Below are 25,398 nucleotides of genomic sequence, written 5' to 3'. Positions count from 1 at the left end.
AAGGGTGTCATATTCGTGAGTCTCCAGTCAACTGGGACCTCCCTAATTAGCCAGGATGGCTGATAAATCGTGGAAAGTGGCTTGGCAAGCACTTCTGTCAGCTCCCTCAGGACTGTTGGGTGGATCCCATCTGACTCCACAGACTCCCATATATCTAAGTTACATAGCAGGTTGCTATCCATCTCTTCAAGGTTTACAGGGACTTCATTGTGCTTCCCATCCCTGTCTCCTCACACAGGGGACTGTGTACTCAGAGTACTACCAGTTTTCTTAATGAAGAATGAGGTAAAGAAGGCATTATGTATTTCAGCCTTATCCTCATCCCTGGTCACTATGTGTCCCCTCACATCCTTTTGTTGCTAATGTATTTTATGGGATCATTTTTATTGTCTTTAAACAGCAGTAGCCAGATTAAATTCTAGCTGGCCTTTGGCCTGCCTAGTTTTTGCCTTGCACAGCCTCATAGGCAGTCCTCCTGAGTTGCCTGCCCCTTCTTCCAAAGACCATAAACTGTCCTTTTTTCAGGTTCCAACCAGATCTCTCTGTTCAGCCAGGCTGGTCTTCTTCCCTACTGGCTCATTTTTTGGCACATGGGGATGGCCTGCTCTTGTGCCTTTAAGATTTCCTTCAAGGAATCACAGAATGACCTGAGTTGGAACGGACCCAAAAGCATCATTGAGTCTAACTCCCATCCCAAAATTTACACTACATGTTTGAGTGCATTGTCCAAATGCTTCTTGATATTGTTAGGATTGGTGTGATGACTACTTCCCTGGGAAGCCTGTGCCAGTACTCCACCACCTTCCACCACCTTTTCCTAATATCCAACCTAAAGCTCCCCAGCACATCTTCCTGCCATTCCTTCAGTTCCTATCATTAGTCACCAGAGAGAATAAATCAGCTCCTCCTCCTTCCCTGTGAGGAATCAGTAAACTGCAATGAGGTCTCCCCTCAGCCTCCTCTTCTCCAGGCTAAAGAGACCAAGTGACTTCAGCCGCCCCTCATACTACTTCCCCTCTAGAACCTTCACCATATTTGTGGCCCTCCTCTGGACACTCTCCAGTAGCTTGATATTCTTTTTATAATGTGGTGCCTGAAACTGCACAAAACACTTGAGCTGGATCCTCCTCCAGTGTGGAGTAGAGCGGGACAATCACCACCCTCGGCTGGCAAGCAATGTTGTGGTTGATGCAGCCCAGGACATTGCCCTTCTTGGCTGCCAGACCGTGCTATTGGCTCATGTTCAACTTGCTGCCGACTACAACCTCCAGATCCCTTTCCACAGGGCTGGTCTCCAGTCTCTCACCCCTCAGTCTGTATGTATATCTAGGGTTGCCATGTCCCAGGTGCAAAACCCGGCACTTGCCCTTGTTAAACTTGATGGGGTTGACAATTACCTGGCTCTCCAATTTGTCCAGATCCCTCTGTGGGGTCTCTTTACCCTCATGAATGTCAATCCCTCTCCCCGCCCCTTTTCCCCCAAGTTTTCAGTCTTCAGCGAACTTGGTTCGTAAACCTTCAAGTCCTGCATCCAGGACATTTGTGAAGACATTGAAGAGTACTGGTCCTAAGACGAATCCCTGCAGAACCCCACTAGTGACTGGTCACCAGCCCTATATAAACCCATTCACTATGACCCTTTTAAAGTCAACTGCTCACCCATTGCATTATGTGTTTATCCAGCTGTATACTGGATAAATATGTATGCTGGACAATTTGTTTAGGATACTGTGAGAGAGAGAACTTCTTGAAGACTGTCCAGCTTTCCCAGACTCCTTTGCCCTTCAGGACTGCCTCCCAGGGCACTTTGTCAAACAAGTCCCTAAAAAGGCCGAAGTCTGCCCACTGCAAGTTCAAGGTGGCAGCTGTGCTGACCCCTCTCCTTACTTCTCCAAGAACTGAAAACTTGATAATTTCATGATCACTGTGCCCAAGATGACCTCCAACGGTGACATTCCCACAAGACCTTCTCTGTTCACAAACAGCAGGTCCAGCAGGGCACATTCGCTTGTGGGTTCCTCCACTAGCTGTGTCAAGAAGGTGTCTTCCACACATTCTAGGGACCTCCAAGACTGTTCCCTCTTTGCTGTGTTGTATTTACAGCAGACATCTGTGAAGCTCAGGTCCCCCACGAATACAAGAGAAAGCAAACATGAGATTTCTCATGGCTGTCTACGGAATATTTTATCTATCTCTTCATCCTGGTTGGGCAGCCTGTAACAAACTCCAACCCTGGCATCTGCCTTGTTTGCCCTCCCCTTGGTTTTCATGCGTTGTCACTATAGTTAAGCTCTAGACAGTCGATGCATTCCCTAACATACAAGGTTACCTTACTGCCTCTCCTTCCTTGCCTGTCCCTTTTGAAGAGCTTATATCTACCTATTCCAGCACACCACTTGCATGAATCTTCCCACTATGTTTCTGTGACGGCACTACATTGTTCCATGGCTGAACAATGGCTTCCAGTTCCTCCTATTTATTGCCCACGCTGCATGTATTAGTGTAGATGCACTTCAGCTGAGCTAAAGGCCCTGCGAACTTTTTGCAGAGAGAAGGCCTAATTCCTACCTGGACATTCTCTGGATCTTCCACAGTTACTAATCCATCAGTAACCCTTGCATCTTTGCTGCTGTATGATCTCCATCATCAACCGCCACTGAGACAGCAGACTGAAGAATCCAGTTTAAAGCTCCTTCTATGAGCCCTGCTAACTTTTGTCCCAGGATCCTTTTCCCGCTTTAAGTCAGGTGTAACCCTTCAGTTGCCAGCAGACCTAGTGGCATGTAAATCAACCCATGACTGAAGAACCCAAAGCCCTGCCTGTGGCACCAGACTCAAAGCCAAGCATTGATCTGCTGGATCTTCCTGTTTTTCTCCTCATAATTCCCCACAAATCTAAGACAGAGAACACTGCTTGTATTCCCAATCCCTTAACCAGTTATCCCAAGGCCTTCAAGTCTCTCTTAATGAAGAGACTTCATTAAGACTTCATTTGAGGGACTACTGCCCTCAAACTGCTTGATGTAATCTCATCACTGCCTACCTAGAAGATCATTAATGGGCAGCAATCTTATGGTTTAATGAGGGTAGGGAGTTTTTCTTGCATGTCCTTAACCCTGGCCCACGGGAAGCAGCATATCTCCCAAAGGAATGGGTCTGGTCTCCATATGGAACCCTTACTCTCTTCAGAAGCAAATCCTCAAGGACAAGCACTCACCTATCTTTCTTCACTGATGACACTGTTATACGTGGTTTTGTCCAACTGAACCTTGGTGGTGCCGCGAAGCTAGGCTGTTGCCTTCTTGCTCATTATTCAGTTCCCCTTGCATATCACTATACTAATTTTGCAAGGGCACATGGGAAGGTGGATCAGTTACCGGGGTGGGGGGAGGCATGCCTGCCATGCCTGCCACGCCTGCTGCGAAAGGCAGGAACACGTTACCATTGTTCCCTATCCTCCAAGTCAATCCATACATAATGTTTAGCCAAGTGGGGAGAGGCTAGGGAGACCTCCATGTCTTGAGCTTTGTCCAGCCATTGGGTCTGTCTCAGGTAAGGCAGGATACATTCTATCAGGAAAAAAACTACTCTCTGATTAAGCCCTTCAAACCCAATGTACAACCACAGGAAATAAAAAAACAGCAAGCCGAAAAGAATTGTAAGTCACATTCTTTTTACTATTATGTCAATAGACTGGTTTTTTTTTAAAAAAGTCATATATACTGATTTTTACTTAAGAGCTGAAGTAAGTGGAGTACATTATTTATATATACAGTGTTCCTGAAATAATAATCATACATGGCTTGAAGAACTGGAAAATGACTGAATAGTTACAGGGGAACAATTTGCCCATAGACTGATTTAATGTTCTACACATTCACAACTTCTAATTTCATTCCTACCAGTTAAATATTGTAGAACATTGATCTTCCATTGCTTAAATAAGAAATACGCATTTAAAACCTGTGTTATAAGCACAAAGATGTAATTCACAACACTTTCAAAACAGGAAAAGGTTGTTTTGAAGTCAAAAGGTTGTTTTTTGTCAAAAAAACAAGCCTGAGAAAAAAAGGGAGTTGAAAATATTTATTAATTAAAGAAACAAATTTATTCAATAGATTACTCTGTTTTGTGACGTTCACAGCAAAGCACACAAAAATGAATGACATTTGTATTCAAGTTGTTCTTCCTTTGAAAATGACTAATGATAATTTCATGTTTGATTTATTACATGTGTATTTTTAGAAGTGATGCTACAAAAATAAATATATTGCTCTCATTTCTAAGAGCAAAACCCACTGCAGAGAAGTGACTTGCACACACATATAAAATGCACAAATACTACCCATATTACAAGATTTATTTCCAGTTTATAATCTCTAAATGTTGCTGTTGAATTAAGTTACTGCTGAGTAATAGTTTACTCCCTGTTGTATCTGCTTTTAAGTACCTCTAATGAATCATTTTTTGTTTGGAAAGATTCACACACCCACAAAAAGCATTGCAACCCTTTCAACCATGCAATCATTATTCTCTGAAATGCCTTTTCTTTACTTGAATGCAACTTGAAAGAAACTACAGTTGGGTACAACTAACAAACTTCTAAAAATTATGGAAGGAATCTCTTGGGAGGGACACAGTTAACTCAATTTCATTCAACAAAATGGTAAGCCTTAGTTTCATAGAATCATAAGAAGGTTTGAGTTGGAAAGGACCTCAAAGATCATCGAGTTCCAACCCTCCTTGCCATGGACAGGGATACTTTCCATTAGATTAGATTGCTCAAAGCCTCAGCCAATCTAGCTTTGAACCTCCAATGATGGGGCATCTACAAATTCTCTGAAAAACTTCTTCCACTGCCTAACCACCCTCACAGGAAAAAAAAAATTTCTAATTTAAGTCTATCTTCTTTCAGCTTAAAATCCTTACCCCTTGTCCTACCACTGCACTCCCTGATAAAGGGCCCCTCCCCAGTTTTGCTCTAGGCCCCCTTTAAGTACTGGAAGGCTGCCATAGTGTCTCCCTGGACCCTTCTCTAGGCTAAACAAGCCCAACTTTCTTACCCCATCCTAATACGCGAGGTGCTTCAGTCCTGAGACCATCTCTGTGGCCCTCCTCTGGGCTAGCTCAAACAGATCTACGTCCTTCCTGTGCTAATGACTCCAGAACTGAACAGAGTACTCCGGGTGAGGTCTCACAAGAGCAGGGTAGAGGGGGAGAATCACCTCCTTCAACATCCTGGGTCACAATTCTTTTGATGCAGACTGGGATACAGTTGCTTTCTAGTCTGCAAACTCTCACTAACAGCATCTCCAAGTCCTTCTCTTCATGGCTACTCACTATCCACTCTTTATCCAACCTGTAACTGTGCTTGGGATTGCCCTGACCCAGGCATAGGACTTTGTACTTGGCCTTGTGGAACTTCATAGGGTGCACACAAGCCCAACTCTCAAGCTTGCCCAGGACCATCTGAGTGGCATCCCTTCCCTCCAGCATGTCAACCGCACCACACAGCTTGGTGTCATCAGCAAACTTGCTGACCATGTACTTAGTCTCACTTTCCATGTCTGCGACAAATCTGTTAAATAACACCAGTCCTAATACTGGCCGCTGATGAATGCTACTTGTTACTGGCCTCCACTTGGACACTGAGCCATTGACCATAACTCTCTGAGTGTGACCATCCAGACGATTCTTTATTCATCGAGTGGTCTGTCTGTCAAATCTACTCTCTCCAATTTAGAAACCAGAATGTCATGCAGGACTGAGTCAAATGCTTTGCACAAGTTGGTGGGTGATATTAGTTACTCTTACCTTATCCACCAATGCTGTAGCCCCTTTGCAGAAGGCCATAAAATTTGTTAGGCACAATTTGCCTTCAGTGAAGCCACCTTATTTTCCCTGTGCCTCAGCTAGACACAGAGGTGAGACTGACTGGCATGTCGTTAGCATGTAGATCCGTGGGTCTTCCTCTCTACCTTTCTTTTTAAAAATAGGCATTATATTACCGGACTGCCACAACTTCTCTAATATGATGGAGAGTGACTTAGCAAATTCATTCACCAGTTTCCTCAGGACCTGCGGATGCATCTCATCAGATCCCACGGACTTGTGCACCTTCAGGATCACCAGATGGTCTTGAACCTGATCCTCTCCTACAGTAGGTGGTTCTTCTTTGCCCTGTCCCTGCCTTTGCCTTCTGCGACTTGCATGGTGTGGCTTGAGCCCTTACCAGTGAAAAGTGAGGCAACAAAGCCATTGAGTACTTCAGCCTTATCCATATTCTGGGCAACAAGGTTTCCTATTTCCTTCTGGAGAGGTCCCACATTCTCCCTAGTCTTCTTTTAATTGCCAGTATACCCACAGAAGCTTATCTTGTTGGCCAGATTTAATTCTATCTGGGCTTTAGCCTTCCTAATTTGATCCCTGACTACTCAGACAATTTCTCTGCCCTTGCATCCACATTCTGCAGGCTTCTTTTTTGTGTTTAAATTTGTCCAGGAGTTCCTTGTTCATCTATGCAGGCCTTGTGGCATTTTTCCCTGACTTCCTCTTTGTTGCGGTTCATTACTCCTGAGCTTAGAGGAGGTGACCTTCAAATATTTATTAACAAGCTTTCCTGGGCTTCCTTGCCCTCCAAGGCTTTACCCCATGGTACCCTACCAAGCAGATCCCTGAAGAGGCCAAAGTCTGCCCATCTGAAGCCCAGGGCAGTAAGCCTGCTGTCTGCCCTGCTAGCTGCCCTAAGGATCTTGAACTCCACCATTTCATGGTCACTGCATCTAAGGCTTGCCTTGAGTTTTACTTTCCCCACTGGCCCTTCTTTGTTGGGGAGAACAAGGTCCACCACAGCACCTCTCCTCATGGGCTCTTCCGTCACTTGGTGAAGGAAGTTGTCATCAGTGCACTCCAGGAACCTCCTGGATAGCTTGTGTCCTGCTGTGGTTCCCTCCAACAGACATCAGGTGGCTGAACCCCATGAAGACCAGGGCTCATGAATGCAAGGCCACATCTATCTGTCTCAGCCTCATAACTCACTGCTCAGGGTCTGGTGGCCTGTAGCAAATCCCCACTATGACGACACCTGTCCTTACCCTCTCTTTAATCCTCACTCATAAATCCTCGGTCAGGTCCTCACCTGTCCCCAAATGGAGCTCCATGCACTTCAGATGATCACCAACATAGAGGGCAACATCCTCTCCTTGTCTCAGAATCATAGAATGACAGAATCACTTGGTTAGAAAAGATCCACTGGATCATCGAGTCCAACCATTCCTGTCAATCACTAAACCATGCCCCTCAGCACCTCATCCACCCATCTTTTAAACACCTCGAGGGAAGGTGACTCAACCACCTCCCTGGGCAGCCTGTGCCAGTGCACAATGACCCTTTTCACAATTTTTTTTTTTTCCTGATGTCAAGCCTGAACCTCCCCTGGTAGAGCTTGAGGCCATTCCCTCTCGTCCTGTCACCTGTCACTTGGGAGAAGAGGCCAGCTCCCTCCTCTCCACAACTTCCTTTCAGGTAGTTGCAGAGAGCAACAACCTGAGGTCTACCCTCAGCCGAGCATAAGGTCTCCCCTCAGTCTCCTCTTCTCCAGGCTAAACAACACCAGCTCTCTCAGCCTTCCCTCATAAGACTTGTTCTCCAGCCCCTCCACTAGCTTCGTTCCTCTTCTCTGGACTCACTCCAGAGCCTCAACATCCTTCTTGTGGTGAGGCGCCCAGAACAGAACACAGTATTCAAGGAGTGGTCTCACCAGTGCCGAGTACAGAGGGAGAACAACCTCCCTGGACCTGCTGGTCACGTTCGTTTCTGATGCAAGCCAAGATGCCATTGACTTTCTTGGCCACCTGGGCACACTGCTGGCTCATATTCAGTCGGTTGTCAACCAGCACCCCCGGGTCCCTCTCCTCCAGGCAGCTTTCTAGACAGGCTTCTCCCAGTCTGTAGCACTGCACAGGGTTGTTGTGCCCCAAGTGCAGGACCCGGCATTTGGCCTTGTTAAACCTCATGCCATTGGACTCAGCCCAGCGGCCCAGCCTGTTCAGATCCCTTTGCAGAGCCTCCCTACCCTCCAGCAGATCCACACTTCCACCCAGCTTAGCGTCATCTGCAAACTTGCTAAGGGTGCACTCAATGCCTTCATCTAGGTCCTTGATAAAGACATTGAACAGGGCTGGACCCAGCACTAAGCTCTGGGGAACACCACTTGTAACTGGCCTCCAGCTGGAGTTTGTTCTGTTTACTACCACTCTCTGTGCTCGGCCATTCAACCAGTTCTCCACCTAGGAGGGTGTGCGCCTGTCCAGCCCAGATGCTGGCCTGGACACGAGCATGTGACGCATGGGTCCAGGCTGTGACAGAAGGAAATTATCCTTTTGGCCCTTCTGTTGTTGCTGTATTTGTAGAAACATCTTTTATTACCTTTCACAGAATTGGCCAATCTAAGTTCTAGTTGGACTTTAGCCTTTCTAATTTGTTCTCTGCATGACCTCACTTCACCCTTGTAGTCCTCCTGAGATGCCTTCCCCTCTTCCAAAGCTTATAGACTTACCACTTTTTCTGAGATCCACCCAGATCACCCTGCACCACCAGGACTTCCCTCTAAAAAAGTGTTCAGCCCTTGTGGGCTCCCTTGCCCTTAAGGACTTGTCTCCCATGGAACATTTATCAGCCAGCCTTCTGAACAATCCAAAGTCTGTCCTCCAGAAGTCCAGGGTGGCTGTTCTGCTTACCACCCTCCTTACTTCTGCAAAAACTGAGAATTCTGTTATCTCATGATCACTATACTCCAGGCATCCTCCAACCCTCACATTTCCAACAAGGCCTTCTCTATTCACAAACAGCAGGTCCAGCAGGGCACCTTCCCTAATAGATTTGCTCACCAGCTGTGTCAGGAAGTCATCTTCCACACACTCCAGGAACTTCCTGTACTGTTACCTGTCCCCCACGAGGACAAGGGCTAGTGATCATGAAACTTCTCCCAGATGCTTGTACTCATCAGCCTTTTCTTCCTGAACATGCAGTCTGTAGCAGACTCCCACCACAATATCTGTTTAACCGAGTGCTCCAGTGAAATCATAGACATAGACACTCAACCCTATCGCTGTTGTTGTTATGCTCAAGGCAATCAAAACAGTCTCTAACATAGATGGCTGCCCCACTGCCTCTCCTTTCTTGCCTATCCCACCTGAAGAGTTCATAGCCAACCATGGCAGCACTCCAGTTTTGAGAGTCATCCCACCACATTTCCATGATGGCAACTATATCACAGTTCTCTTGCCTTACAGTAACTTCTAGTTCCTCTTGTTTGTTGTCCATGCTGTGTGCATTGGCATAGATGCACTTCAGTAAAGCTGTTGATCCAGCTGTACTCCTAAGGGTAATAGTCCTAATTCCTAAGTGACTACTCACTGTATTTTCTAACCCATCAATAATCTTTACACCTTTGCTGCCACTTGGGAGTACTATCCCCCACTTCCTCTGAGGTGGCTGGTCTGAGGTCCTCACTAACACACCATCCCTCAGACACTACAGTGATATTCCCGGGCTTTTTTCTGTCAAGCCTGGTTTTGTCCCCCTCCCCCTTCATACCTAGTTTAAATCTCTGTTGATGAGTCCTGGAAGCTTCTGGGCAAGTATCCTTTCGCTCCTTGGGGACAAGTGTACCCCATCCCTTGTCAGCAAGCCTGATGATATACAGGCCAACTCATAATCAAAGAACCTGAATTTTTTCTCCTCGCACCAGGAGGAGAAAAAATAAATTCCTGGCTCTCCCTACTCCTTTCCTCATCATTCCCTGTACCTGGAATGACAGAAGAGAACACTATCTGTGTACACAATCCCTTTACCATTCTCCCCAAGGCCCTGAAGTCCCTCTTAATTGTCCTCAGGTTTCTCGTTGGGATTCCATTACTGCCTCCTCGTAAAATCAACAGACGATAATAATCTCTGTGCCTGACCAAAGTTGGAAGTTTTCTTTCCACATCTCTAACCGAGGCCTCTAGTAGGCAGCAGACTTTCCTATGTAATGGGTCTGGTCTACACGCTGGGCTTACTGTTCCCTTCAGAAGTGAATCCCCTACGACAATTACCCATCTCTTCTACTTTACAGAAGCAGTTTTGATGGATGGCTTGGGATATCTTAACCTAGGGAACGTTTCTAGGCTGTGAGACCCATCATCCTCATTGAGGTTTGGTTCTACCTGCAGAGCTATTGTGCAAAGCAACCAGGTAGGCCGCGTTTGACACAGGGGAGATGCCTGCTGTGCTGCCCAGGGACCTGCTGTCATTCCTCTCCATCTCCAAAATGTCTCACTTCAGCTGAACGGAGAGAGGACAGGGAGTCCTCTGTGGTATGAAGCATGCCTGCCTGTTGAGACTGAGACTGGGAGTACATGGTGTTGTTCTAGTGGTCAATCTGCCTCTCACACTCCCTGATGGTCCTCAGCCTGCTCACCTCCTCCCCAAGCTCTGTCACCAATCAGAGAAGTTCAAGCACACTTCCCACAGGGGAATTCCCCACTGGTGTCCAATACAAGTGCAAGAGACAGGAACACCTTGCAGCCCAACATCTCAGTGGCAGAGTGCACCCACTGTGGCTCTGTCTGAGAGGCTGCATCAGTCACAGCTGGGGCAGAGCTTGGGGCAGCCTTAACTTTCTGCTGAGAAATGTTGCCCAAGGATGCACACACATTTAGATGAAAATTTCCACAGTAAGGTTTACCAGATACATGTCAGAAGTACATAGTATAGAAACACAGTTATGTTACTAGTAAACAACTACTCCTACATATATATCAGAACTCAAAGGAAGATGCCAAGGAAGTTGCTTAAAAATATAACTATGTCTAGATGCTGAGATTTCCTGATTCCTGCTGGTAAAACTCTATTAGAAGTGCAACAATTAAACTGCTGAGAAGCAATTACCACAAGAGGGGAAGATAATACCACCATTTTTTGGCCAAATATATACAATCAAAAAAACCACTGCTTCACTAGTTAGCGTATAGTTTCTTATTCACATTTAGTTAATGAATAAAAATTACCCCTCTGGTAGTTCTGTTTTCAACAGTATCATCTAATATGCATAGGTGCTTTGACTGTTTGCATAGATCTTTGTGTTTACAGGAGAAGAAGAAAGTGAAGAAGTAAAAAATAACCAGCAATAAACTCTTGAGACAAGGATGTGAGGAGGGAAGGAAGAGTGAAAACAAAGGGAAACCAAATCATGTAGGGAGAGATAAGTAAATAACAAAACAAGTGAGGAAAGATAAAAGAAAGATACATCAGTTGGGGAGGTACTGAAAACAGAAGATAAAAACTACAACACTATAAACAGTAGATCTTGCCTCCTCCATGGAAACAAAGTTGAAGAACACTGAACTAATTTTTCTGATGTTATAGAACAGCTCACTCAGATCTTTTCTGACACTGTTACGCATTTTACAGCCACAAAGCAAACTAAAGCACTCTAGGTCATCAGAACAAGTGGCTGGTTTCAGCTGGGAGGCTAATTGTGAAATGCATACACATACTCTCCCCTTTTCTCACCTTGTGTAAATGCATTACCTGTCATCTTGCCCAATAACCATTATTTATTTCAGGTGCAGTTTTTGTAGTTTATACCTTCCAGGGAAAATGGCACTAGTGTGATGACACAGTTTTGCTCAAGAAATGAATTTTTTTCAAAGTCAGTAGAAATGTTCAGTAGGAAAAACATGAAAATAAATCTTTAATGTTCCTTCCTTTTATAAAACATACAAGATTTTCACTACCATGCCCCTCAATTAGCTATTCAAAAAGCTCCGTCATTAAGCAACACTGTAATTGAGAATTTTCAAGTATTTTTAGCATTTTCCATATTTCTAAAGAGAGCTAACACTAGTAGGGGGAAACAGAGAAGGCCTTGTGGGGGACGTGGCAGTAGGTGGACGCCTAGGACAAAGCAATCGTGAGATGATAGGGTTTTCCATTCTAGGTGAAGTCAAGAGGGTGGTTAGCAGGACAGTAGCATTAAATTTCCAGAGGGCAGACTTTGAACTCTTCAGAAGGCTGGTTGGCAAAGTCTCATGGGAGACAGTACTTAAGGGAAAGGGAGCCCATGAGGGCTGGGAGCTCTTCAAAAAGGAAATCCTAGCAGCTCAAGAGAAAGCCATCCCCATGTTCTGGAAAAAAAGCCGGAAGGGGAAAAAAACAACTTGGATGAACAGAGAGATCTTGAGTGATATCAAGAAGAAGAGAAATGTTTATGGGCTCTGCAAGAGGGGACAGGTCTCTTGGGAGGACTACAGGAGGGAAGTGAGATTGTGTAGAGAAAAAATCAGAAGGGCTAAGGCTCAACTAGAAATCAGATTGCAAAGTCTGTGAAAGATAACAAAAAATCTTTCTATAAATATATAAATAATAAAAGGAGGACTAGGGAGACCATACAGTCCCTATTGGACGCAGAAGGAACAACAGTGACAGGGGATGACGAAAAGGCTGAGGTACTTAATGCCTTCTTGCCTCAGTCTTTAATTGTAAAGAAAGTTGTTCCATATGTGTACAAACCCAGGAGCTAGAGGAGAAAAATGAGGCTCCCATGATCCAAAAGGAGGTGGTCAGAGCCTTGCTAGCCCGACTAGACATCCACAAGTCTACGGGGCCGGATGGGATTCATCCAAGGGTATTGAAGGAGCTGGTGGATGTGATGGCCAAACCCCTTTCCATCATCTTCCAACAGTCCTGGAAGACTGGGGAAGTCCCACTGGACTGGAGGCTGGCTGATGTTGTGCCCATCTACAAGAAGGGTCTCAGGGAGGACCCAGAAAACTACAGGCCTGTCAGTCTGACCTCAGTGCCAGGGAAAGTCATGGAGCAGGTGATCTTGAGTGCTATCATGAAGCACATGCAAGAGAACCGGGTGCTCAGGCCCAGTCAACACGGGTTCACAAAAGGCAGGTCTTGCCAAACTAACCTGATCACCTTTGATGACAAAGTGACTCAACAACTGACTGAGGGAGAGGCTGTGGATGTAGTCTTCTTGGACTTCAGTAAAGCCTTTGACAAAGTTTCTCACAGCATTCTGCTTGAGAAACTGTCAGCCTATGGGCTGGACAGGCGCACACCCTCCTAGGTGGAGAACTGGTTGGATGGCCGGGCACAGAGAGTTGTGGTAAATGGTGTTAAATCCAGCTGGAGGCCAGTGACAAGTGGCGTTCCCAGGGCTCAGTGCTGGGTCCAGCCCTGTTCAATGTCTTTATCAATGACCTGGATGAAGGCATTGAGTGCACCCTTAGCAAGCCAGCAGACAACACTAAGCTGGGTGGAAGTGTTGATCTGCTGGAGGGTAGGGAGGCTCTGCAAAGGGATCTGAACAGGCTGGACCGCTGGGCTGAGTCCAGTGGGATGAGGTTTAACAAGGCCAAATGCCGGGTCCTGCACTTGGGGCACAACAACCCTGTGCAGTGCTACAGACTAGGAGAAGTCTGTCTAGAAAGCTGCCTGGAGGAGAGGGACCTGGGGGTGTTGGTTGACAACCAACTGAATATGAGCCAGCAGTGTGCCCAGGTGGCCAAGAAAGTCAATGGCATCTTGGCTTGCATCAGAAACGAACGTGACCAGCAGGTCCAGGGAGGTTATTCTCCCTCTGTACTCGGCACTGGTGAGACCACTCCTTGAATACTGTGTTCAGTTCTGGGCGCCTCACCACAAGAAGGATGTTGAGGCTCTGGAGCGAGTCCAGAGAAGAGCAACAAAGCTGGTGAAGGGGCTGGAGAACAGGCCTTATGAGGAACAGATGAGAGAGCTGGGGTTGTTTAGCCTGGAGAAGAGGAGGCTGAGGGGAGACCTCATTACTCTCTACAACTACCTGAAAGGAGGTTGTAGAGAGGAGGGAGCTGGCCTCTTCTCCCAAGTGACAGGGGACAGGACAAGAGCGAATGGCCTCAAGCTCTGCCAGGGGAGATTTAGGCTGGAAATCAGGAAAAAATTTTTCACGGAAAGGGTCATTGGGCACTGGCACAGGCTACCCAGGGAGGTGGTTGATTCACCTTCCCTGGAGGTGTTTAAGACACAGGTGGACGAGGTGCTCTCTTCCAACCTGGTTATTCTATGATTCTATGATTCTATGAAAATACATTAATAATAAGGTACTTAATTTTTATACATCCAGAAGCCTCAAAGCAATTTTACAACAGAGGCTAGTCCTGTTCTCTCCATTTGCACACAGGAAGCAGAAGCACAGAAGGGAACTAGCTCTGTACAGCCTTGCACAACACACTCACAGGCCATGTAGAGCACAGAACAGATTCTATGTTCTCTAAAAACATGGGATTATATTACTAAGCACTTACAAATTGTCAACACAAAACTGATCATAAGAAACACATGATGGTTAAGACAAAAAAATATGTCATCAGCAGATGAATTCTGGAAAAGAGAGACGCAGCAGTTAAAGATTGTGTTACTGCTCCCCACATACTTGCTTTAATTCCCAGCTAGAGCTTATTTCCACCAAAGTACTGTAGAATGGAACATGTCTCTGTGGTATGCTTCAGTGCAACTCAGTTTTAGTTAAAATCACCTGCTATACAATGAGGAAATAACACCTGCCAAGGGAGTCAAGTAGAAACTTGACTGAAGTCACTGCAGCAAGATTAAGCAGATATCACTTGTCAGTAACTTCAGAGTAATGAAGTCAGAATTCCAATATAATTTCCCAGCCACTGTTGACTGGAAAAATCTCCTAGTCTCTCTTTTTTCCCTAATATATGGCATCATCCCACTTGCATCTTTTACATGTATCTATGTCAGCTTAAAGCAGCAATAAATGTAAAAAAATACCTTGCAATTGTGGATATTAAGTCACTTGTAAGTAAAAAATACTTATCTAACCTTACAAAAGACGTCATATGATAGAATCAAAGAATACTTTTTGTTGGAAGGCACCTCTAAAGGTCATCTAGTCCAATCCTCTGCAATATGCAGGGATATCTTCAACTCAGATCCTCACTGAACTTGGTCTTAAATGTTGCCAGGGATGGGGCATCTACCACCTTTCTAGGAAATCTATTCTAGTGTTTCACCACCCTCATCAAAAAAAAAAATAAATAATCTTCCTTAGCTTTAGTATGAATCCACTCTCTTGTCCCTTGTCCCATCACTACAGGCCCTGCCAGAAAGTTTATTGCTATCCTTCTTGTAGGCGCCCTTTAAGTACTGGAAGGCTGCTATAACGTCTTCCCAAAGCCATCTCTTCTCCAGGCTGAACAACCCAAACTCACTCAGCCTTTCTTCATGGGAGATGTGTTACAGCCCTCTGATCATTTCTGTGGCTGCTCCAGCAAGTCTACGTCTCTCCTGTGCTGAGGACTTCAAAGCAGTACTCCATGTTTTGTGACATGAGAGTGGAGTGGAGGGGGAGAATCACCTCCCACAACCTGTTGGCTATGTTTCTCTTGATGTAGCCTCGGAGACAGTTCACTTTCTGGGCTGCATGTGCACATTGTCAGCTCATGTCCAGTTTTCTAGCAGTGCCCAAGAGTCCTTCTCTGCAGGGCTGCTCTCAATCCATTCTCCACCCAGCATGTATTTGTTCTCGGGCTTGCCCCAACCCAGTTTCAGGACCTTGCACTTGGCCTCATTGAACCTCATGAGATTCACACAGGCCCAACTCTTGATCTTGTTGTAGTATTCTATGGCAAGAACTGGTTTGTCTCACCATCACACATAACCCAAAGTCCTTGTTACCTTGACATCATGAACCTGGAAGAGATCTGTGTGACAACTTTCCACAACTCCTTGGACTACATAATCAGCTGATGTCAGCTTTCTAAATACTGCACCTCTTATGTTGTGTATATCACCTATAGTTATACATATATAGTTTTCACAAGACATGAAAACAATTGTATTATTTATCTCTCCCACAGCTTTTACACATCATTTTACAGCCCCTTTTACACTTCATTTCAATATAAAGAGTCCTTTCCAATTTACATCCTTTGAGCTGCTATAACTTTACCATGTAAATTAGTTTTGGCGGATATCTTTTTGCATGTGTTCCAAAATGTTTTCAGCTCTTCTGTATCTTCAGCTACTTAGCTGTTCTAAACTGAAGGAAATATTCTACAGTTACTCTGAACGGTTTTGTATAAGAAGAGAACGGCAAAGCTGAATCAAAAAAAACTGTATTTTCTTCAGACAGTTCTTCTGTTTCCATTAAATATGCTCTCAACTTGATACTTCCAGATCTGTTTACCCATTTCATGTTTATCAGAACATTTCATATTCAACATCCATTTCTACAGTCATCTTTACAAGTTACAGCAAGTTCCATTTGAACTTTTTTTTAAAAAAAGATCTTAGCTATGAATACGAAGTTATCTATTCCAGATGGATTTTTCCTCTGTTCTCCCTGATGTCTGCATGATCCCTGAAGTTACTTTCAATTCTGAACTTTAATTAATATGCTGCTTTGTCCACCTCAACCAAGTGACAGTTGTGTATTGAACGCTTCCATTATTTTCTGCAGGTTCACTCAAATCAGTTCTCCCACACATTCCTCTTACATAAAAGAAAAGGGAAAGGAAATAAAAAGTATCTGTCATACTATCTATGTTAAAATACAAAGACAGATATATATACACATATATAAAATGTATGTGCACACGGGATATAAGTTACACTAAGAGGTCCTGTCTAAATCTCTTGCACTAAGAATTTTGCACTTCCAGTTACGGAATTTTGTTTCTTTGCAATGGAATCTGGGCTAACTAGACATTTTAAAAACTTTTAACCTTAACAAGACTATGATTTCTTAGAAAAAGTATTATCCTTTCCATATGTTCTTGCTAGTGTTTTTACACAGGGAATTCTGAGTGTGTCTGCTCAAATAATGCAACGTACATTTATCTTGTCATGTTTCTATCCATGACAGTGTTATTCATCATATGTATAAACTTATCCTGGCACATACCCATGGTTTGGTAGCAGTCAGACACACTGATGATTAGGTAAGAGTCATTATGATACTTACATTGGTGAGGTGAATGACTCCTTTTGATGTAACAGAGCAGCCCATAAAACCAACATACTGCAGCTCAGGACAATGTTCAGCAAAAGCTTTCACCGACTGATCTGTCACCTACAGAAAAGACATACAGGTAATAGTTGAATAGGTGATATGAACACATACTTAAACTGTTTCTCTCTGACACTGGTGAATTGCTCATTAATATTTATTATATTATCACTACTATTATCTATATCAAAAGTTTGAGAGAGAACATAGGAGTGTGCACACATGATAATGAAGGAAAAAGGTCATCTTTAGCAGAGGGGGATCATCTTGGAGGAGGATAGGAAACAGAAGAAAAGAGAGAATGATGGCCGCAAATCTAAATATTGTCATCCAGTTTATCTGCAAATGACCCAAGAGACCGTTCTATCCACTATTCTCATAAACTATATACAAACATGAAAATATGAAATCTATGTTGTTGCCATCTTGCAGACTCATGCCATACCTATCATAGACACATTGTGTGATACTTTATACACTTTTTCTAAGCATTTTTACTAAAAAAAAGCAAATGATGATTTTAACTTAAAGATAACATTACATTTGTTTCCCACATAAGACTTGTATCTCATGGTTAATATACAATTGTGTCAATTATGAGTTGAATGGAAATGTTACCTAGTTGATTATTGTGATTTATTTATTTTTAGAACTATTTTTTCTTTATAATTAATTTTGTCTAATAATATTTAACAAATATGGAAAACAGTCCATTGCGTAAATGTAGCGCTTTGTATGCAGACTAAATATTCGAAAGGACAACATTCTGTGACCTTTGTGAAGAATATAAGACATGGGTATACTTAAGTCATCTGCATATCTTCCCTTAAACAAGTTTGTTTTGGTTTGCTTTGCTTTATTTTGTTTTTACCTGAGAAGTATACATTTCCAGTAAAAATAACAGTAATGCAAAACTCTGTATTGATTTTTGGACAAACCCTGTATTTTCCAGCCAAATTGCTCGGGAATGTCTCACTACGTATGGAATCAGAAATCCTGAATGCCAAGGACAGTCTGGGTTTAAGGATATCTTCTTGTTATTGCAGAACTTGGAAGCTAAACAAGCTTTGAGATATCTAGTCCACAATTGAGCGTCAGCTGGATACATACACAGGAACATTACCCCTGCTGCACTGAGGATCACCTTTATCCACAGTTCCAACTTGCCTGACTAACATGTCACTTAATAGCATACTGGCAGCATACGGTGACCTTGGTGAAGTCTCTGGCAAACAGTTTCTGAAAAAGTAGTCCAGAGATAAGAGATGCTAACAAGATTATAGGTACACCTGCATGTACGAGCTGTATTGGTTTGACATTACTGAATATGGTTCTAGGTCTAGTGTAACTTTCTCAAAGCAACAATTTCTCAGCAATCAAAGCTTTTTGTTGTTGCACATCAGTCAAATAAAAAGAAAAAAACTTTGGGGACTGTGTATTTAGAAGCCAATGAAACTGAAAACAAGCTAAAAGGAAGGGAAAAAAAAGGCCACCTAAACAGATTAAATCATAAATTGTGTAGTGATCATGACATATCTGCATACACTCAGGCCTCAGGTCTGTCTACTTGAGCAAAAAAAACCCTGGTGTAGTAAGAAATTTCTTCTGGTTTTGACAAAATCCATTTCTGACACAATTTTACCGTTTCTGTTTTTGCACACTCCTCTCAGCTGCGGACAGCCACAACAACTATTTGGTAATTCTAAGATAATGACTACTAAAAATCTCTGACAAATACTATCAAAACTTATAGGTCTGCAATATTTAGCATTCTACTAGCAGCACACTGTGAGGTGAGGTGGGGGAGTTTATCTTTTCCATAAAAGATAAATCAAACCCTCTGTTTCAGCTACTGATGGAAGAAAAGGATCTGTTAGAATCTTATATGTCTCTGTTGCAGACAGGTTTGCAGTAATGAAAGAACAGCATAGAATCTAACATCCAAACTCATTACATAGTTTAAAACTTTAAAATGCAGATAATTTCTTAAATACAGCTGATATTTCTGTTCACGAAGACTTAAAAATATTCTTTGAATTCATGTAATAAAATTACTGCATCTTAAACTATCTTTGGTTCAAGCTATGGAAATTTCTGCGTTCTAAACTAAATTTATGAAAATATTGTTTCGGTAAAAGTTAGTAACAGTAGATTATGACCATATAAATTAAATAGTTCACACATTAGCACTGAACATTTTCAGTGCTCGTTAGATACACACAATCTATCTAGTCAGAAAAATATTCTTCATTACCTATGTGCCACTGTGGTGGGTTGAACCTGTCTGGACGCTGTGCCCACCAAAGCCACACTAACACTCCCCCTCCTCAACTGAGCAGGAGAGAGAAAATACAACTAAACACTCATGAGCTGAGATGAGGCCAGGGAGATGACTCAGCAATTACTGTCGCAGGCAAAACAGACTCAACTCGGAAAAATTAGTTTTATCTATTACCAATGAAATCAAGAGCAGGATAATGAGAAATAAATTGAAATCTTAAAGACACCCCCCTCCACACACACACTTTCTTCCCAGGCTCAGTTTCACTTCTCATCCCCTGGAATGGCACAGGCGGGTGGGAAGTGGGGGCTGAAGTCACATCATCTCTGCTGCTCCTCCATCCTCAGAAGGACATCTCACATTCTTCCACCTCCTTCAGCATGGGATCTCTACCACAGGAGACAGTCCTCCACGAACTTCTCCAGTAAGGGTCCTTCACACAGGCTGCAGTTCTTCATGAACTGCCCTAGCACAGGTCCCTTCCATGGCGTGTAGTCCTTCGGGAACAGACTGCTCCAGTCTGAGTCCCCCACAATTACTGTGATAAAATCACCATTTTATACAGGCATTCTGCTGCTGCCAATGACAATTTCTGTTCTTAAATCTTGACTTATAAATAAAACAGCAGTGCACTGAACCTGTTGCCATCTTTAAACTCAATTCAATGACAAATCCTATCCTTTGCTGTCTGACAACAAAACTTCACCACATCCAGAAGCTGACTTCAAGTTCTATCTGGAAATATAAAAATTTTCTTGCTCAGCACTGTAATCTCACAGTCAGCATTCTTTACTATATCAGTGTCTAGGAATATATTACTTCTTTTTCAGAACCTATGCCACTTATAGCTATTGATATTTTAATAACTTGATTCTCACCTAGACAACTTGCAATGAGGGCCTCTTGCTGTTCTGTTTGGCTAGCTACTCTTAACACATGTCCACACTCTCCTGTGACTGTCTAAGCTGGCAAGAAAAATATAAAAATATATTTCTATATACATATAAACACCCTTGCAATTTCATAATAACAGCTTCTCATAAAAAGAATATAAGATACTATGGATGGAAAAATAACTTCAAAATACCTGTGAGCTAAATATCTGATGAAAGGGTAAAAAATAAAATTTCTATTAGGAGGTATTTTTGGTCTCTTTTTCACAGGGGTGGATCCACTTAGGAATGGACCGTGACAATAAGTAAGAACACGTAGTTTTCAAAGTATTTATAAACACGTGTAGCATTCTAATAAGTTACAACTATCCAGTCTTAAGCTAGAATAACTGAATGCTATCTGTACTTATTTATATATGGCTACTTATACAGACTAGCATAATCTAAAAACAGATTACCACAGAAAATATACTACAGTTCTACAGAAATGAACCTTGTGAACGAAGATACAGAAATTCACAGCCAATTCTTTTATAGATCACAGTACCATTCTTCCAAGAATCTTTAATAATTGGATTGTCTACTCGACCTTCATTGACTTTCATTAATCCTGTCTTGCTTGATGTTAGTCTTGCTTTGAAAAAGTAATATAAATCTATTCTCATCATCCCATAAGTTATGCACTAAAGCACTGTGAATGGGAAGTACTCTGGTCTGGAACTAATGGCCCAGATCTTGCTCCTATGAAGATGACCTATGATAAGTGAGATATGGTTTAATCATTTTCTTTTTAGGTACTGTAGCCCATTATATGAATTCCACTTCTGCACTGTTTTACAAAAATTCATTATTTTGACTATTCTGTATTAGATTCTGTAAGTACTAGTTTATTTTACATTCTATCCAATAATAGAAGGAGCAAAAAGGAACAGTTCTGAAGCAAAGATGATAAATTCAAAAAGAATGTTTGAGGTGCAACAATACAAACCACTTAAATTCCAACTAAAAAGCCTCAGAGTTAATAAATCTTACAGAAGCTCAAGCAGAAATAATTGAAAAAAGGTAGGCATATAAATAGAAATAAGCACAAAATGAACAGGCATTTAAACAGGCATACTGCATTTGTAAAGCAGTCTTAATGTGCTGATTTAGCACATAAAATACCTAAATAAAATTGTACATATTTACAAAATATGTACAATATTCCTTAGAAGAAAGATACTCAGCAGGATAAATTGTGCCAGAGTAAAATATGCTCTCATGTAGACAAAGAGTCAGTCCACCATAAAAGTAACAGGTAAGTGTCCACTGCACAAGTCAGCACAAAACTTTACCTGTCTTGGTCAGATAGCAGCTTAACGATACTTAAGCACAGAAAGTAGGGTGGATCAGGGAGGATTTACTAAAATTCAATTTATGTTTGAAAAAAACCAGGTTTACAAAAAGCTCATCTGCTAATCCAGTTCTAAAGCTTTCTTGCCTTACCTGTGCATTATTACATACTGCAGAGTAAGGCCCACATACAACCCATTCAGAAATCGACTCTGCATAAAGCATGTGGACAGGCCCTCTAGTACTGTGTTTGATATCACATACTCAATGTACATTTTTTTCCTGGTGTGTTTTTCCTGAAAACCTTGTATGCCACAACTGATTATAATGTGCAGTTACGTTAACCTCAGGCGTAGCTTTGTTCTCCTCCTTTTTACCAAAACTCCTGAAATACATTGATTTCACACGAGCGAAGGCATTTATCCTGGACTAAATCAGTTCATCAGCTTACAGATGAGCTCAATTACATATGCGAGACTTAATACATACAAAAAAAGAAACAAATAGCAATGAAACTGCACATCTACAGAAATATCTAACTGCTGTAAAGACAGGCAGCCAGGCTACCACTGTTCTATAAGAAGAGAAGACACTAAATACTATTAAACAAAAATAAAAACAAATAATATCAGAGCAATTAAATAGTTTTGAGAAAAAAAACTGACTCCAGGTGTGTGTTTACATAGATTCTTCCCACTTAGCTTAACACTTGCATTATTACCCCTATTTTAAAAAGAAACCACCACCAGCTTGCTATTTTTAAATGTTCATTTATTTCAGAAAACTGTTTCTTGAAATTGATCTCACCATTTAAGCAGAAATGTAAACATGAAATACAAGAACACAGCCTGTATTGTAAGGTCTCCTCACACAACTGGTGAGTGAGCTGATAAGGGAAAGCGCCCTTCTGGACCTGCTGTTTGTGAACAGAGAAGGCCTTGTGGGGGATGTAATGGTTGGAGGATGCCCAGGACAAAGCAATCACGAGATGGTAGAATTCTCAGTTCTGTGTGAGATGAGGAGGGGGATTAGCAGAACAGATATATTAAACTTCCAGAGGGCAGACCTTGGACTGTTCAGAAGGCTGGTTGACAAAGTCCCATGGGAGACAGTCCTTAAGGGCAAGGGAGCCCATGAGGGCTGGGTGCTCTTCAAAAAGGAAATCCTAGCAGTGCAGGAGCAATTCATCCCCATGTGACAGAAAAGGAGCCGAAGGGGAAAAATACCAGCTTGGTTAAGCAGGGAGATCTTGAGAGACATCAAAAAGAAGAGGAGGGTCTATGAGCTTTGAAAGAAAGGACAGGCGCCTTGGGTGGACTACAGGGAGGAACTGAGATCGTGCAGAGAAAAAATCAGGAGGGCTAGGGCCCAAATAGAGCTCAGATTGGCCAAGACGGTGAAAGATAACAAAAAATCTTTCTATAAATACATTAACAATAAAATGAGGACCAGGAACAATATTCCGTCCCTATTGGATGCAAATGGAATAACTGTGACAAAGGATGACAACGAGGCTGAGGTACTTAATGCCTTCTTTGCCTCAGTCTTTAATACCAAGGAAAGTTGTTCCCTCCGTGTACACACACAAGAGGTAAGAGGAGCAGAACGAGGCTCCCATGATCCAAGAAGAGATAGTTAGAGACTTGCTTGCCCAATTAGACAATGGGGCCAGATGGGATCCATCCAAGAGTACTGAGGGAGCTGGCAGATGTGCTTGCCAAATCCTTTTACATCATCTTCCAGTAGTCCTGGCTGACTGAGGAAGTTCCACTGGACTGGACAGGTGAACACTATCCTGGGCAGAAAACTAGCTGGATGGCTGGGCCCAGAGAGTGGTGGTAAATGGAGTTAAATCCAGCTGGAGGCCAGTTACAAGTGGGGTTCCCCAGGGCTCAGTGCTGTGTCCAGCCCTGTTCAATGTCTTTATCAATGATCTGGATGAGGGGATCGAATGCACCCTTAGCACGTTTGTGGACGATAATAAGCTGGGTGGAAGTGTGGATCTGCTGGAGGGTAGGGAGGCTCTGCAAAGGGATCTGAACAGGCTGGACTGCTGGGCTGAGATCAGTGGCATAAGGTTTAACGAGGCCACATGCCGGGTCCTGCACTTGGGGCACAACAACCCTGTGCAGTGCTACAGACTAGGAGAAGTCTGGCTAGAAAGCTGCCCTGAGGAGAAGGACCACCAAAGAGTTTTGTGGCGTACTTCGTTGAATACTCAAGGGAACCGTAATTTTATCAGGTATCCTTTTAGAATGCACTTGGATTTAATATTTTAAGAGTCCTGGCTATAAAAATGGTGTTTCTGGTTTATCTTTATAATAGTGCAAGCACATACAAATTTCTCCAAACCATGTAACACAATTTTTAGACACAGAATTCTAAGTAGTTCTGTTAAGAGCAGTACAAAGTACTCCTTTTATTTCTATAGCACACAGTATCACTGCATACTTTTACTCTCTTTTCTTTACTAATGACGCGGCCATCAAAATAGATGACCTCTTGCTACTTGGATCTATTTTATCCCCTGAACTAATTAATATGAAACAAAAGAACACACTCAGAACTTGGAGTTTGAGATAATAACTAACTATTGGTAACTACTCTTTTCAAACTGGTTGAAATGTCTGACTTAGAAAGCAGATTTCAGTTCTCAAAATAAATTCTGATTCCCATTAACAGACAATTTATAAAGTACAGTTTTAGCATACTTATATTGAACAAGGGCATTAGCACATCCTAATTTGTTTGTTGCAAAAAGCAAACAAAATTGTAAAACAATTATTTAGCTTATAAAATATTACCCTTCTAACAAAAGCCAAAATTAATTACCAAAATGAGTGCATTCTGGACTGGCAAAAAGCTGCTTCCCAAAGAAAACTCTATATGAAACAGCATGCACATGTAACGTGATAACCATTAAAATTCCAGAAAAAATATAAAAAATATATACTAATATGCATTCATTACAAATTATATAGGGAGAACCACACATCTGAACAGTGTATATTCACTAAAGGTTACAAGAAAATAAGAGTTGTTCAGCGTATTTTCTAAACAGAAGAATGCAAAATAATTTTGAAAAATTAAAAGCAATACCCCAACCTTTTATTCTTTTTTATTCATCATATTGAAGCAAAAAGACTGATGTGTCCACATGGTATGAAATTCATATGAAGTATTTTCATTTAGTTACATTCTGAATACAAAGAAGAAAAATGTATCCTTGTAACTGCAAATTAGGTCCATTGTTTAATGGTCTAGCCACTTCTCTTTCATCTTTGTGTGAGGAATGTATGAAACAAATATTGACCCTTTCTGTGACAGAAGATGACTTTACACTATCTCCCCTTTTAAACCTCCGCAGTTATATAAGCATATATCCTCCTCTGTATTACAAGAAGAAAAACAACTCCTCAGTTTACTCAAAGGCTTAATTGTTCAGCATAGCAGAATAGAGCTCATTGCCATTTAAAATATTACCGTAAAGATATTAACTTTTATTTTTATTTCACCTACGCAATTTGATCTCACATATTCTTATTATAATAATATGCTTTGGCACATTTAGCTGTATACCACAACTTCAAGGCTTCTGAAAGGGCTGCAAGATTATTTTACAGTACACTTTCACATAAAAACTGATTTGTGCTCACACTCTTTCCCCTCAAAAATGGACCCAGAAGAGCATTGCTAATGTTCAGAAATACAAGAGGCCTTTTTTCACACACAACCTTAAAACTACTTAGGTCATTATGCCTACAAACCATTCAACAGTGTTAAGTCTACTTCCTTTTGCTTTATTCCAGGAACACTGTCACCTT

General features: G+C 42.3%; 1 protein-coding gene across 1 annotated transcript in view; it reads right to left on the bottom strand.

Annotated features, from left to right (window-relative positions):
• Positions 1-25,398, bottom strand: part of FBXL17 (F-box and leucine rich repeat protein 17) — a 304,655-nt gene that overhangs the window by 201,499 nt on the left and 77,758 nt on the right. The window contains exon 5 of the mRNA XM_069879953.1: positions 17,024-17,131. Within this exon, the coding sequence (XP_069736054.1) occupies positions 17,024-17,131 (108 nt within the window). The remainder of the gene's footprint in view (positions 1-17,023; positions 17,132-25,398) is intronic.

The sequence above is a fragment of the Phaenicophaeus curvirostris genome, chromosome Z (assembly GCF_032191515.1).
Source record: "Phaenicophaeus curvirostris isolate KB17595 chromosome Z, BPBGC_Pcur_1.0, whole genome shotgun sequence".
NCBI lineage: Eukaryota > Metazoa > Chordata > Aves > Cuculiformes > Cuculidae > Phaenicophaeus > Phaenicophaeus curvirostris.
This window is presented reverse-complemented; position numbering and strand designations above follow the sequence as displayed.